A 15,860-nucleotide genomic window follows, 5' to 3' on the forward strand; every position below is an offset into this window, starting at 1 on the left:
GAACTCAATTAGTCTGAAAGACAACTATGGCACTGTCTTCCCCCCCCAAAATGCTCTAAATACGTACGGATATAAAAATTTAAAACAAACTATCTCTCTCTATTGACTGCCTGGATGACGGCCCTTTCCCTTCTCGTTTTCCTTTAAACATCCACTTTCATATTTATTTATTCTAAGCGCAAAGCAGCTGCGATAATTAGACTGTCAGATTCGGTAAGTTAATGAGGAGTCAGCGGAGTGGAAGCGTTTGCATTTGTTAAGATTGCTGAAGAAGGGAACCACCATGCTTTTGGTTTTGCTCTGTCTTTTTCTCTCTCCTTTTCTCTCTCTGTCTCTCTCTCCCCTTCCCTCCCGCCCTCCACTGGGTGGGAAGAAGAGAGCTTGGCAGCACATAGGAAGATTTGAATCCTTTTGATTAGCAGGCTGCATTCCCACTACTGTTATGCCAAATTATGTCTTTTCTGGGGCTCCTGGCATTTAAAAAAGAGAGAGAATTTCCTGATAAGAATCCTACCAGGGCAGGAAGCTGTGCTAGAGAATCCTAGCTTCACTCCACACACCCTCCAAATGGAAAAGGGAAACTTGTTGAAGTTTCTGGGATTCTTCTTATTATGATAGTAGGAAAATACTAACGCGTGTTTCTTCCCCTTTACATTTTTTTTTTAAAAAAACAAAGTACAGTGGTACCTCGCGTTAAGTACTTAATTCGTTCTGGAGGTCTGTTCTTAACCTGAAACTGTACTTAACCTGAAGCACCACTTTAGCTAATGGGGCCTCCTGCTGCCGCCCGCCACCGCTGCACGATTTCTGTTCTCATCCTGAAGCAAAGTTCTTAACCTGAGGTAATATTTCTGGGTTAGCGGAGTCTATACTCTGAAGCGTCTGTAACCTGAAGCGTATGTAACCCGAGGTACCACTATAAAGAGAATTGGGTTTTTGTTTTTCTGGGAGGATTAGGTAAAGGTAAAGGGACCCCTGACCATTAGGTCCAGTCATGACTGACTCTGGGGTTGCGGCGCTCATCTCGCTTTATTGGCCAAAGGAGCCGGCGTACAGCTTCTGGGTCATGTGGCCAGCATGACTAAGCCACTTCTGGCGAACCAGAGCAGAGCATGGAAACGCCATTTACCTTCCCGCTGGAGCAGTACCTATTTATCTACTTGCACTTTGACGTGCATTTGAACTGCTAGGTTGGCAGGAGCTGGGACCGAACAACGGGAGCTTGCCCCATCACAGGGATTTGAACCACCGACCTTCTGATCAGCAAGTTCTAGGCTCTGTGGTTTAACCCACAGCGCCATCCTCCTCCCTGGGAGGATTACTGAGACTGAAATGTAGAAATGCTGGTCAACTTCACATATTGCCCAAAGTGCTGCACAGTAAAAGCACAAGGATAAGGAGGGCCGGCTCTATCATTGGGCAGAGTGAGGCACCCATCTCAGGCAGCAGATGCTGGGGGGGAACTGGGACAAGGTGTTGGAGGACAGGCTTTGCTTGACGCACACAGGAAGAACATAGGAAGGCTTCCTTGTATGAGTCAGACCTATAGCCCATTGCATTGGGCTCAATATTGTGTACAGTGACTTGGAGCAAGTCTCTAGGATTTCAGACAGGCATCTCTCCCAGCCCTTAAGCCAAAAGAAAGAGGCTGGGGAATGGAAAACAGTCCATAATTGGGACAGGTTAGGAATCCAGGCTGCAAAGTATGGTCTGAGAGAGAGATGGAGTGCCAAGCCAAGGCTGATGGTCAGACAATATCCACCCTCCCTTCCCCACAGGTGGGCGGGGTTTGCGGCACCGAACGAGGCTCACCTGGGCGGGTGCCACCCACCTGCCTGAGCTGGCCTTTGACCCGCCCTCGGCCAGGGAGGACAATGGGCGGCCGGCCAGGGGCAGGCCTAAGGAAAAGGAAAAGAGGCTGATCCCTGGACTCAAGCCTCTTTTGCCTTTCTTCCTTCCAGGATCAATCAATTAATATTTCTTGCCTTTTAATTTCAGCTTAGGTCAGCGATCTTCAATTTAACGATTCCTTCCTTCTATTTTGCGTTCCAGGTCAGCGGGCGCTGCTGCGGTCGTAAGATGGTTGCTGTATTCAGAACTGGGAATGATTTTTCCCTGCATTGGCAGGTTTCGCCTTCCCCGTAGCAATTTCGTCACAACTTTGGCGGTTTTTAGGCCTTGGCAAGGTAGCCTTTAGTCTAACATCAAGTTGGGGGGAATGCATTCATGCTCCCTCCACATGCGGCGGCGCTTGCAGGGCCCGTTAAAGGGCAAAAACTGGGAGTCCCTGGCCCTAGAGCGGCAGCATGTAGGTCAAACTCCCCGGACGAGGTCATGCTGTGTAAGTTTGCGCTTTGCAGTCCCCTCTCACTGGGCCTCAACTGCTTGCATATCCTCAGCCAGGCGGGCTGAGAGGGTTACCTGCCAAAGCCTGTGCCAAGTTTCCCACTTCTGAACTTCAATATAGTTGTGGCCAATTTGAACCCATACTCTGGTCTCTTGTCTTATCATTTGGGAAAAGGGGTAGGCACCACAGACAGGGTTTAGCGTGTGTGCCTGCAAAGTCTAGGTGTGACTAGTTGTTGTTTTTTATCCCCAGGACCGTCATCAGCATCCCATCAAAAAAGCCATCGAAAGAGGGGACCTGGAAGACTTGTCAGGGGTGTGTGGGAACCCCATCAGTTTAGTCTGATAAGCAATTGGCTAACTGGAGCCAAGGATAATGGTTCAGGAACCATCCCCTGCTGTGCAGCGATAACAAGCAACTGACTCATCCACTTTGTATGCTTCCAGGCTCATGTAGGATCAGGGAACATGTCTAATCTGTGCCCACAATCAGATCTTGCACATCTCACAGGCAGGAAGATGCACACAGACACAACCTCAAGATTACAAAAAAGTGGATTCATTAGTCACTGGGACGTTGGCTTTTTGACACTTCTTGTAACGTGCAAAGCTACCCCATAGCTTGCTTGTTAAATAATGGGGATGTGTGACTTTTTGCCAGTAAATCAACTGATTGCCGAGTGGACATGTTTCTTTCTACGGTTGTAGTTTCCAGTGGTGGTTTCGTGTTAAAATTACTTTGGGAAGGAGTCCAGGAATACTTTGCTGCTGGTTCCCATGGTATGTTTCAGTCTGTGAATGAATTTCTGGAGCAGATTGCCTGACTCCTTCATTAACCTGGTGTTTCCCAGATTCTTTGGATTATAACTCTCACCAGCCTCAGCTACCACAGCAAATAGGAGTTGTAGTCCAAAATATCTGGAGAGTTGCTGGCTTGCAAAGGCATAGCTACTGGGGTTTTTTTTAAAAAAAAAAAGTTATCATAAATGTTACTAAAATGATAGATTCCACTAGAAGAGGGATTGAGAACCTACAGAACCTACAGATGTTGTTGGACTCAAGCGCCCATCATCCCCAACCATTGGCTATACAGTGGTACCTCAGGTTAAGTACTTAATTCGTTCCAGAGGTCCGTTCTTAACCTGAAACTGTTCTTAACCTGAAGCACCACTTTAGCTAATGGGGCCTCCTGCTGCCGCTGCGCCGCCGGAGCACGATTTCTGTTCTCATCCTGAAGCAAAGTTCTTAACTCGAGGTACTATTTCTTGGTTAACGGAGTCTGTAACCTGAAGCGTATGTAACCCGAGGTACCACTGTATTGGCTGAAGCTGATGGGAGTTGGAGTCCAACAATATTTGGAGAGCGATGGGTTATCCATCCCTCTTGCACTGGTGTAGAGGCTTTCAAAGAAATCTGGGGAAGTTCACCCAGGAATAAGCTTACTCCTGTGTCAAGCAGCATCACATAGGAGCCGTTTTCTTTCAAGACAAGCAATGTGGGTCACCATCAAGGACAGATTTGACCCAGTGCAAGCTCCCCTGTATTGCTCCCCTGTAACTGATACTTGGCTTCTTTGTTTCCTTCATAGCACAGTCCATCTTCACGGTTCCCGGAGTGAAGCTGAAACCAGAAATGTGTGATCTCTTTGCTCCATACGAGAAGGGTCATCACAAAATCAGCTCTAGCAAGTTTTGGTGAAAAGAACAAACGAAGTGTGGACTTCTTTTCTGGGGCGAGGAAGTCAACGGATGCAGTTCGTCGTCACTATTTTGCGTCTGGGCTTGCCATTAAAACTAAGAAGTGATCATAGAAAATAGGAACAGACTGTATTATAGGCATAAGTAAAAGGAGCAAAATATTTTTCCCCTTTAGGTTTCAGGATTAAGTGCAACTATCAATGTGCCCTGGGACGATTTGATTAAAGGTGGGCTATACGAACAGATTCCTGCCAACCTAGCAGTTCGAAAGCACATCAGAGTGCAAGTAGATAAATAGGTACCACACCGGTGGGAAGGTAAACGGCGTTTCCATCCGCTGCTCTGGTTCGCCAGAAGTGGCTTAGTCATGTTGGCCACATGACCCGGAAGCTGTATAGTCATGTTGGCCACATGACCCGGAAGCTGTATACCTCGGCCAATAAAGTGAGATGAGCACCACAACCCCAGAGTCATCCACGACGACTTAACGGTCAGGGGTCCCTTTACCTTTACCTTTATATGAACAGATAATAATGTAATAGATTGGAGGGAACCCCTCCTAAATCCTAGACATTAATAAATGGTTTGTTGTTGTTTAGTCGTTTAGTTGTGTCCGACTCTTTGTGACCCCATGGACCAGAGCACGCCAGGCACTCCTGTCTTCCACTGCCTCCCACAGTTTAGTCAAACTCATGCTGGTAGCTTCGAGAACACTGTCCAACCATCTCATCCTCTGTCGTCCCCTTCGCCTTGTGCCCTCCATCTTTCCCAGCATCAGGGTCTTTTCCAGGGAGTCTTCTCTTCTCATGAGGTGGCCAAAGTATTGGAGCCTCAGCTTCACGATCTGTCCTTCCAGTGAGCACTCAGGGCTGATTTCCTTAATAAATGGTAGGATTTTGATTATTTGGAATGTGAAGGGAGAAATACAAGCTGCAGAGGAACTCCTGGGCCAGCCTATGCAAAATACCTGGCCAGGCTAGGGCCATTAAGAAACAAAACAGGGCCATTGAGAGCCATTGGTAATGCAAGAGAACTGTCCTCCCCGCTTGCCCTGAGGTGTGAACAAAGACTGGGGAGTTGGAAGGTTGCCAGGGTAACTGGGTGTGGGGCGACAGGAAAATAGCGTTTAAAGCAGGGTGTTCTGGGAAGAAGAAGCAAGACTGGGATCCATCTTGGGCAGGCTGGCTGCACTGCTGTGGGAGACATGCCGCTCTTGAAATGACCATGCTGTAAGATCTGGACTCCCTCCATGCAGACTGAAGGTGTAAATACAGTGGGTGAATAAACCATGTTTCTTAAATCTACAACAGTCTCCAGCATGTCTCAATTCTCCAAAGGAACACAGACCCTGGAATCCCCTGGAATCTTGCAGAGAGCGGGGCTTGACACCCAACTTTTGTAACAATAAAATAGCACCAACACTCTACTAGCCATACTAAGCTCTCCAGATGTAGTCGCATAATGACACTACAAAGCATGCTTTCCCGACTGCTGTGTTACTCCAGCAGCTGCATTCTACCAGCATATACGGTAACTGGATGAAAGTTTTTCAGTGCCTGTTTCTCTATTCCAGTGGTGGAAGCTGATCTTGCCCACCATGGACCGAAGTGAAGGAAACAGCACCCATTGTTACTGCTGCCATTTTGGTTCAAGGTAGCTGGGCAGGTGGCCCTCTGCCACTTTCTTAATGCCATCTTAAGATCCCATGGCCAGAGTGAGCCATAACAACAACAACAACAACAACAATTTATTATTTATACCCCGCCCATCTGGCAGGGTTTCCCTAGCCACTCTGGGCAGCTTCCAACAAAACACTAAAATACAATAACCTATTAAACATTAAAAGCTTCCCTAAACAGGGCTGCCTTTAGATGTCTTCTAAAAGTTTGGTAGTTATTTTTCTCTTTGACATCTGGTGGGAGGGCGTTCCACAGGGCGGGTGCCACTACCGAGAAGGCCCTCTGCCTGGTTCCCTGTAACTTGGCTTCTCGCAGCAAGGGAACCATCAGAAGGTCTTCGGCGCTGGACCTCAGTATCCGAGTAGAACGATGGAGGTGGAGACGCTCCTTCAGGTATACTGGACCAAGGCCGTTTAGGGCTTTAAAGGTCAGCACCAACACTTTGAATTGTGCTTGGAAACGTACCGGGAGCCAGTGTAGGCCTTTCAAGACTGGTGTTATATGGTCTCAGCGGCCGTTCCAGTCTAGCTGCCGCATTCTGGATTAATTGTTTTTTCTGGCTTCTGGACTGAGGCCAGCTGGCACCAACACCAATCAAGGTCAGCGAGACTGGGTGTATATCTGAAGGCTTACAGAGCTGGGCCTCAGATCCAGCCTGAATCATAATCCAGTGCTCTTTCATTGTTCAGATGACCAAGAAAAAAGGTGGATAAGGGACTGTGGTTGTAGTGACCCAAAAGAGCTAATCTTGCTGGGAAAAGGGCTTTTGCCACACTGTCGCAACACTGGAGCAAGCCCACAGCTCCTAAGTCCAAGGTCTGCACTTTGTGTTAGCTATGAGTTATAAGAAAGGCATTTTCCCTTCGTTTTGAAGAGGCTCACCACTCTCAACTTTATGTTTACTGAGCGCTACAGCAAAAGTTTTCACAACACTGCACACAGCAAAAGCAACAGTGAAGGACAGTTTGAGCTGCAAGTTCATTTAGGTCAAGCCAAAGCCAAGCTTTTTTCCATTTTTAAAAGACAAAAGACATTTTCTATCACAAAAATAAATTGAATTTGGCTGTGCTTTGTAATTAGCGAATCTCTGATGTTTACCTCAATCTCTGGCAGACTTTCACCAGCATAGATGCTAACAGAATCTGGTTATGGGCCATGTCTTCCTTTTCTGACGACACATCTCAGCAGTAACAGAGGAAACAGATGTCCCGAGTTGCGTATTATCTTTTGTTTAGAAAGCAGTGTCAGTAATATTGACTCGGCAACCGAGATGTTAACAGTGGGTCTGATTTCTGGACCCTTAGGATAAATCTGACTGTCCCTTGATAAAGAGATCACCAGACCAGGGGCTGAGTGGACAAACAGAACAGATGGGAGCCGATAATTTCAAGAATGCATTGACTGATCCAAGGCTTAGGGACAGACTTGTCATTCCTGGGGTTGGTTTCCGATCTTTCCCAACAAAGGGATTCCTGGCGGAAGAAGAGGATTAGATTAAAGTCAGGTCTCTGGGGAAAGATGGCTCATTGGATGAAGTCAACAAAAGGAATTGTTTAATATTTGTTACACTGTCCTAGAGAGACCTTCCACCATCGCTAATGGGATTATCATTATACCAGTTCCAAGCCAACGGAGTATTCAAAACGTGCCGAGTGGGTGGATGACTTCGCTAAATTCAACTGTTCCATCCCAAATAGGTCTGCTTTTGAAAAAGAAAAGGATGGCAAGTGAGCTTATATGGATCCAGCCAAAGATTTTTGGTGGTGGAAGTTTTCAGCGGAGGCCAGTGATATTCTAGTGAATCACAAGCACATGTGTAATCTCCTTGATCTCTGCATTCTTGACAGAATGACAGAATGTCAATAGGAAAGGTGCTCTTAAGTGACTTCTGATGTGGGAGCATCTTTTGAGTCTTTTCATAGACAGCGCATTCTCACAGCGTTTCTCATCAGAATTCGTTTTCAGAGAGAACAAGAAAACTCAAGGCTTGCTCTTGTGTTTTCCTCCATCCAGCCAAGACAAACTTGCTTATCTCCAAATAATCAGGCCCACAACTGAGGGAAATAAATATAGAGATGATAAAAGTCATTAGCAATTATATAACTAAGTCCATGAAAGTTAATTGCCCATCTGCCCACACAGATCTGTATTAGTCATTTGTGGCCTAAAAGAAACAATTTTTTTTATATATAAAAAAAAGATTGCCTAGAGCTGATTCTTACTCACCACAGCTGGCTAGACAACTAAAAACCCCAGCCTGTTTGCATGAGTACGCTCCTAAATCATGCCACAATTAGTCAAAAGGATTATTCTGCAAAGTCTGAACTAGATAGCCTTGTGCCTTACAAATTAAACATAGATACCCATATATTAAATCATAATGCACACAAGGAACCATGAATACCAATAGAAAGTGGTGGGAAAATTAGGGTCCGTGCTCCAGTTTTACCGGTAATTTAGCTACCTTGTATATTATTTTATGCTATTGTGGGCTGCGTGAAGTAAAGTCACCTGATCGCTGACTTTATCATGCCATTATCTCATTTTCTCATCAGGATTAATCCAAACCCCAGCCTTTGACAGAGGCATTTTTTTGGTACAGGCCATTGACAAAAACCTCACAACGGGATCACAGCAAACCCATCCTTTGACAACTTTGTGACACCTTCAAATAATTTGAGAATATACCAACATGAGGAACTATGTCATGCATGAAGATGGAGGGAGTGAGGAGCGAAATTGTGGCAAAGGAGAGAGAAAGTATGCGTTAAGATGTACCAAAATAGGGTTTTCTTCCGTTTTAAAAAAGGCCTTTATCAGAGCAATGCTAACATTTTGGGGAAAGGAGGGAGGCATGTTTTTTCCCGGTCATTTCAAGTACTGGCTTGCGGAGGCAAAATACTGCAATATTCTTTGGGTTCCCCCACCCCTAGACCATTGAACTGTGTGCTAAAGTAGCATACTTTGTGAACGGTCCTTGAGTAACAAACAAATTGACTATCGTATTATTTACCAAAAAAAATCATCGTTATTATTTCTTTTTACAAGTATGTGGTTTTTAAAAAAATAAATAAAATAAATGAAGTTCTACTTCGTTTCCTCCTCCTCTTCCACAAAGTAAATTTCATGGCCAATTTTTTTTATTAAAAAAAAAAACAACCAACCCAAAGGAGAACTAAGCTACAGATCTCTTGTCTAAACGCTGACACAACTGTAGCCAGAACGGCAAACAATGGGCAATATTCTCTCAGAAACCCAGCAAAAATCCCTCACACAACCTGTGACTGCGTTTGGGGAAACACAGATTAAAAAAAAAGCCCCGCCTTGGATCATGGGAAGGTGTCACCTCAGTAATGATACCAGGGACAGAGATAAAAGTCCCCTGGCTCTGGTCATGAGACACAGCTTCATTACTCGCACAGCGGGTGGTCCTGTGGCTCTCGACGCTTGCATTTATTTTTTTTATTTTTATTTTTTATTCTCTGATAATGAGAAAATGTTTAAACTCCCATCCCTGTGTTTAAACACTTCTTCCTGCTGACAGCAGCAGGGAGAGCCCTTGATCAGCTGTCAGGCTGAAAAGTGCAATTTTTTCGGGAAAGTAAACAGCATGTTTGCCAGTGGGAAATAATTTTCTATTTGTTTGCACACTGTTAGTGCTGGGAGTGATGGAGCCATGTCAAAGTAGCTGATTGACTCAGAGATGGGGAATAGCAAATGGGCTGGAGGAGGTGGGAATGCCCTTTATTGTGTGCTTTTTGCGATTTTGGGGATTTCACCGCACACCAACATGTTGAGGCTCAGTTTGGGCACCTCCCTCTGTGTGAGCCTCTGAATCAGTGGGGTGCAGAAAGAATAACGGGGAGTTGCGGCGCAGTTCAATATAAAAATCTGTTGTATGAAGAACATTTTACAAGCCAGGTGTTCTTTTATATATAATACCCCAGATGAAACATGATTTACACCTGTCTACATATTTCTCAGGGAGGCGGGTGGCGCTGTGGTCTAAACCACAGAGCCTAGGGCTTGCCGATCAGAAGGTCGGCGGTTTGAATCTCCGTGACGGGGTGAGCTCCCATTGTTCGGTCCCAGCTCCTGCCAACCTAGTAGTTCGAAAGTCAAAGTGCAAGTAGATAAATAGGTACCGCTCTGGCGGGAAGGTAAACGGCGTCGCTGCTCTGGTTTCGCCAGAAGCGGCTCAGTCGTGCTGGCCACATGACCCGACAAACGTCAGCTTCCTTGGCCAGTAAAGTGAGATGAGCGCCACATTGAGCGTCATTTGCGACTGGACTTAACTGTCAGGGGTCCTTTACCTTTTTACCTTTATGTTTTTCTCATATAACCTACTCAGTTGCTACATACAAGCGTGGCAGACTAGGGAGGTCTGCTTACCTTACGGATATTTTCACATGAGCATGCAGTGATCAAATGGATCGCATCTCAGATATGGTTACCTATTGCTGCTGTTTTAATATATTTTAAATTTTTGTTGTATGACTTTATTCCAGGCCGCTCTGAGTACAGTGGTACCTCGGGATGCGAACCGGGATCCGTTCCGGAGCCCCGTTCGCATCCTGAACAGAATGTAAGACACGACTGCGCGTCTGCATGTGCGCGGGTTGCGTTTTGCCGCTGCCGCACATGCGCGTGACGTCATTTTGATCGTCTGTGCATGCACGAACGGCAAAACCTGGAAATAACGCGCTCCATTACTTCCGGGTTGCGCAACCGAAAAATACTTATCCTGAAGCGTATTTATCCCGAGGTATGACTGTACGTTGTTTATTAACGGGAAAGGCCAGGGGTTTCAATTATGTTAAATAAATAATATATTCATTAACAAACTCTGAGTGAAACATGTTATTTCTGGAGGCTACTTGATCAGATTTGCGGATGAAGGATCGGGAGGGGTGGGTGAGAGCATAGAAACTAGCCTTCTGTAAAAGGTAAAGGGATCCCTGACCATTAGGTCCAGTCGTGGCCGACTCTGGGGTTGCGGCGCTCATCTCGATTTATTGGCCGAGGGAGCCGGCATACAGTTTCCAGGTCATGTGGCCAGCATGACTAAGCCGCTTCTGGCGAACCAGAGCAGCGCACGGAAACACTGTTTACCTTCCCGCCGGAGCGGTACCTATTTATCTACTTGCACTGGTGTGCTTTCAAACTGCTAGGTGGGCAGGAGCAGGGACCGAGCAACGGGAGCTCACCCCATCGTGGGGATTCGAACCGCCGACCTTCTGATCGGCAAGTCCTAGGCGCTGTGGTTTAACCCACAGCGCCATGTACAAATGTAAAGTTTAGTTTCCTTGCTCCACTTGCATTTCCTCAGGCCCTGCCCACAATTAGCATGTGGCCCTCAGAAAGCTTCTCAGAAAGAAATGCGGCCCTTGAGCTGTGAAAGTACCCCCCCTTGCTTGGTGCCATGACTTTGCCCTAACCAGCATTGTGCTCGTTCAAGTTTAAATGCTTTCATACTTTTTGGAGTACCGACAGCTTTTGATACACAGCTCTATCCAAATACAGTATATGAAGCCCTAGCGTCACTGACATTCTTTTGCAATTACCTGGAAGAAGCTTGGCAGCAAATTCATCTGTTCGCAACTGTAAGAAGCATGAATAGGCCAACTGCAGGGAAGGTTGCTTAAGAAACCGAACCCCTGCCTCTTTCTCTCGGCCCCTGAGGGCAGCGTCTTAAGAGTGAGGCACACAAAGGTTTGAAAAAGCAAGTGACTCATGACACCAAAACTGATCTCTGATCAAGCCAGGCATTTGGCATCTAGACAAATTTTCACAGTCTTAGAAAAGGTTTCCCACCTATCATACCCTACCGGAGGAACACGCTCACAGCCTAAAAGTTCCTCTTTCGTTCCCGGCCATTTTCATCTTTTCCTTCTCTGCTTTTCTCCTTCCAAAGGGAATGTCAACATGGCAGCTTTCTGTACAGTGGTACCTCAGGTTAAGTACTTAATTCGTTCCGGAGGTCCATACTTAACCTGAAACTGTTCTTAACCTGAAGCACCACTTTAGCTAATGGGACCTCCTGCTGCCGCCGGAGCACGATTTCTGTTCTCATCCTGAAGTGAAGTTATTAACCTGAAGCACTATTTCAGGGTTAGCGGAGTATGTAACCTGAAGCATATGTAACCTGAAGCATATGTAACCCGAGGTACCACTGTACTACTTTTCATATACAGAAGCATGGAGGGCATTGTATAGGCTTGGTTCCAAATATAAGTTAACTCATGGGTAGGCAAACTAAGGCCCGGGGGCCGGATCTGGCCCAATTACCTTCTAAATCCAGCCTGTGGACGGTTTGGGAATCAGTGTGTTTTTTCATGAGTAGAATGTGTCCTTTTATTTAAAATGCATCTCTGGGTTATTTGTGGGGCATAGGAATTTGTTCATTCCCCCCCCCCCAAAAAAAAACAACAACACTATAGTCTGGCCCTCCACAAGGTCTGAGGGACAGTGGACCGGCCCTCTGCTGAAAAAAATTGCTGACCCCTGTTAAAGGAGGTTCGCTGGAGGAATATTCCAATATCCATATTGGGGCAATACCTTTATCAGACCAACGCAAATGTCACAAAGCTTTTGAGCTCTCCAGAACTCATCAGTAGGCTACATGGTCAACAACACAAAGGGAAAAAACAAACTGGCTCTTTATTAAGCCACGCACACCCCATCCCATCCTTGTCACCTGAACCCATGTTCATGGTTAAGCTCTCTACACACTAACCATGTGCTGTAGCCAAGAACAGACTTTGGCTGCAACTTGTGGTTAGTTAAGAGCTTAATCACAAGCCTAGATTAGACAACATGGCATAGCACAGGAGGAAAAGGGACCAGGGAGTTCCTCTTCCAGAGGGTCCCAGTAAGCCATAATTTGGCTTTGCTGACCATGTCATGCACAAAAAGTCAACACACACACACATACACATGGGTGGCGCTGTGGTCTAAACCACCGAGCCTCTTGGGCTTGCCGATTGCAAGGTCAGCGGTTCGAATCCCCACAACAGGGTGAGCTCCCGTTGCTCAGTCCCAGCTTCTGCCAACCTAGCCATTCAAAAGCACACCAGTGCAAGTAGATAAATAGGTACCACTGCAGTGGGAAGGTAAATGGCATTTCCATGTGCTCTGGTTTCCGTCACGGTGTTCCGTTGCGCCAGAAGCAGTTTAGTCATCCTGGCCACATGACCCGGAAAACTGGTCCGCGGACAAATGCCGGCTCCCTCGGCCTGAAAAGCGAGATGAGCAAGACACCCCATAGTCAAATTCAACTGGATTTAACCGTCCAGAGGTCCTTTATTTTTACATGCACACAATATTTAATACCCCCCAGAAATCTCGCAACACAGGCACTCCAAACGCTTGCAAATTCACATTTTTGTATTGATTACTTCTTTCCTTTTGCTTACTTGACACAGGTCTGCAATGCTTCAAGAAGTGGCTTCCTCCGAACCAATTTATTATGGAGCGTTTTAGTAATTTTCTCTATTAATATCCTCTGCAGGTGATTCAGAATTGCTTTCCTTTTCTTAATATAGTGGTTGTTGTTGTTTAGTTGTTTAGTCATTTACAACTCTTCGTGACCCCATGGACCAGAGCACGCCAGGCACTCCTGTCTTCCACTGCCTCCCGCAGTTTGGTCAAACTCATGATGGTCAAACTCATGTCCAACCATCTCATCCTCTGTGTCCCCTTCTCCTTGTGCCCTCCATCTTTCCCAACATCAGGGTCTTTCCCAGGGAGTCTTCTCTTTTCATGAGGTGGCCAAAGTATTGGAGCCTCAGCTTCACGATCTGTCCTTCCAGTGAGCACTCAGGGCTGATTTTCTTAAGAATGGATAGCTTTGATCTTCTTGCAGTGCATGGGACCTCAGATTAAGTACTTAATTCGTTCCACAGGTCCGTTCTTAACCTGAAACTGTTCTTAACCTGAAGCACCACTTTACCTAATGGGGCCTCCCGCTGCCACCGCGCTGCCAGAGCATGATTTCTGTTCTCATCCTGAAGCAAAGTTCTTAACCCGAGGTAATATTTCTGGGTTAGCAGAGTCTGTAACCTGAAGCGTCTGTAACCTGAAGCGTATGTAACCCAAGGTACCACAGTATAAGTGACTCTTACATTGTTGTGAGAAACTGTTGGTTAGCCTTCTTGTCCAATGTGGCTCAATATTTGCACACAATTTAATCAGCAAGGGAAAGAGCAAATTGAGGATTCTGGAATTAACCAGGGGGGTTGGGTGTCCCCGTCCCCCCCATACTCTGTTTTTCCTTATATCAGTATGCTTTCCTAGAAGCTGGATGTAACAGAAACTGTACACCATGCAAAAGCATTTAATGATTTATTATTGTAGAAAAAAACATTTTTTTTAATAACTGCCCCCCCCCCCCAAAAAAAAATCTAGCTTGGAAGGAGGGTTGAAATTAAGGCCAACCTATTTGCATTGTGAATAAAAGCTACCCACTCTCTAAGAAAATGCAGAAGTTATCAATGCCCTCTAATGAACTCTGTTGGGTCTGGTCCTTTGATATGGATCTTGCTGTTGAAGAGGAAGGGGGGTTCTAGCCAGACTGAAGCCCAGCGTGGTATGGAGGGTGGTGGGCAACCCAATCTCCCTCAGAGTGAGAGAAAAGAAATGGGATTATTTTTTTTCCCTTCTTGCCTCGCCTGTGAGAAGGCCCAGCTGGGGAGTTAAATCCAGCCTTGTTTAATCAGTACCATAGCCATCTTCACAAAAACCAGAAGCAAAGCCACATCTTTCCCAAACTGAGAATGAGTCATCCTGAGGTTAGAACATCAGTGACAGGAGCAGCCAGACCTGTCTTCGCATTACATTTGTGGCTACTGAGGGTGAAAGAGGAGAGCGCAAAATATGGTTTGAAGCTCAACATAAAAAAACCCCTAAAATCATGGCCACTGGTCCCATCACCTCCTGGCAAATAGAAGGGGAATAAATGGAGGCAGTGAGAGATTTTACTTTCTTGGGCTCCATGATCACTGCAGATGGTGACGGCAGCCACAAAATTAAAAGACGCCTGCTTCTTGGGAGAAAAGCAATGACACACCTAGACAGCATCTTAAAAAGCAGAGACATCACCTTGCCAGCAAAGGTCCGTATAGTAAAAGCTATGGTTTTCCCAGTAGTGATGTATGGAAGTGAGAGCTGGACCATAAAGAAGGCTGATCGCCAAAGAATGGATGCTTTTGAATTATGGTGCTGGAGGAGACTCTTGAGAGTCCCATGGACTGCAAGAAGATCAAACCTATCAATTCTGAACGAAATCAGCACTGAGTGCTCACTGGAAGGACAGATCCTGAAGCTGAGGCTCCAATACTTTGGCCGCGTCATGAGAAGAGAAGACTCCCTGGAAAAGACCCTGATGTTGGGAAAGATGGGGGGCACAAGGAGAAGGGGACGACAGAGGATGAGATGGTTGGACGGTGTTCTTGAAGCTACCAGCATGAGTTTGACCAAACTGCGGGAGGCAGTGGAAGACAGGAGTGCCTGGCGTGCTCTGGTCCATGGGGTCACGAAGAGCTGGACATGACTAAACAACTAAACAACAACAAAAAGGGCGTGCATGTTTGCAACCTGATTCTCACAACCCTTCTTCCCTTGTGAAGCTTCAGTCAATTCACACTTCAATGGTGATGTGAAGAATATAAAACCTACTTTGGCTAGATCACGCATTTGATTTATTTTCCATACTCTGTGGCGCATGGAGAACCTTTGCCCATGACACAAAAAGCAGGAGAGAGGCTCAGAGATGCTCTTTGTTTTGCTTTGGTCTGTTCCAGAAGGCACAGCGCTCTCAAATGGATAAATCCTACTTCTTTCCTTGAGGGAGGCTGGATCAGAGCCACTTTGGTGTAGGGATCTGTGGGAATCACAAGTTCATCTTGGGTCACATCTGGTTCACGTTCAGACGACCTTTTTATTTTTAGCATTCATTCCAATTGGTTTGCATAGAGCTTATACAGTGGTACCTCTGGATGCGAACGGGATCCGTTCCGGAGCCTCGTTCGCATCCTGAAGCGAACGTAACACGCCACTGCGTGTCTGCGCGTGCGCTGGTTGCGTTTTGCTGCTTCCGCGCATGTGTGTAATGTCATTTTGAGTGTCTGCACATGCGGCG

At 46.1% G+C, this 15,860-nt stretch overlaps 1 protein-coding gene across 1 annotated transcript in view; it reads left to right on the top strand.

The window, feature by feature from the left end:
- The window catches only part of CDK15 (cyclin dependent kinase 15), a 59,756-nt gene extending 55,316 nt beyond the window's left edge, over nucleotides 1-4,440 (top strand). Inside the window, exon 12 of the mRNA XM_083712141.1 lies at nucleotides 3,935-4,440. Coding sequence (XP_083568267.1) covers nucleotides 3,935-4,044 — 110 coding nt within the window. The 3' untranslated portion in view covers nucleotides 4,045-4,440. The remainder of the gene's footprint in view (nucleotides 1-3,934) is intronic.
- Nucleotides 4,441-15,860: the final 11,420 nt, after the last annotated feature.

This window comes from Podarcis gaigeae (assembly GCF_964106915.1).
Source record: "Podarcis gaigeae genome assembly, chromosome: 1".
NCBI lineage: Eukaryota > Metazoa > Chordata > Lepidosauria > Squamata > Lacertidae > Podarcis > Podarcis gaigeae.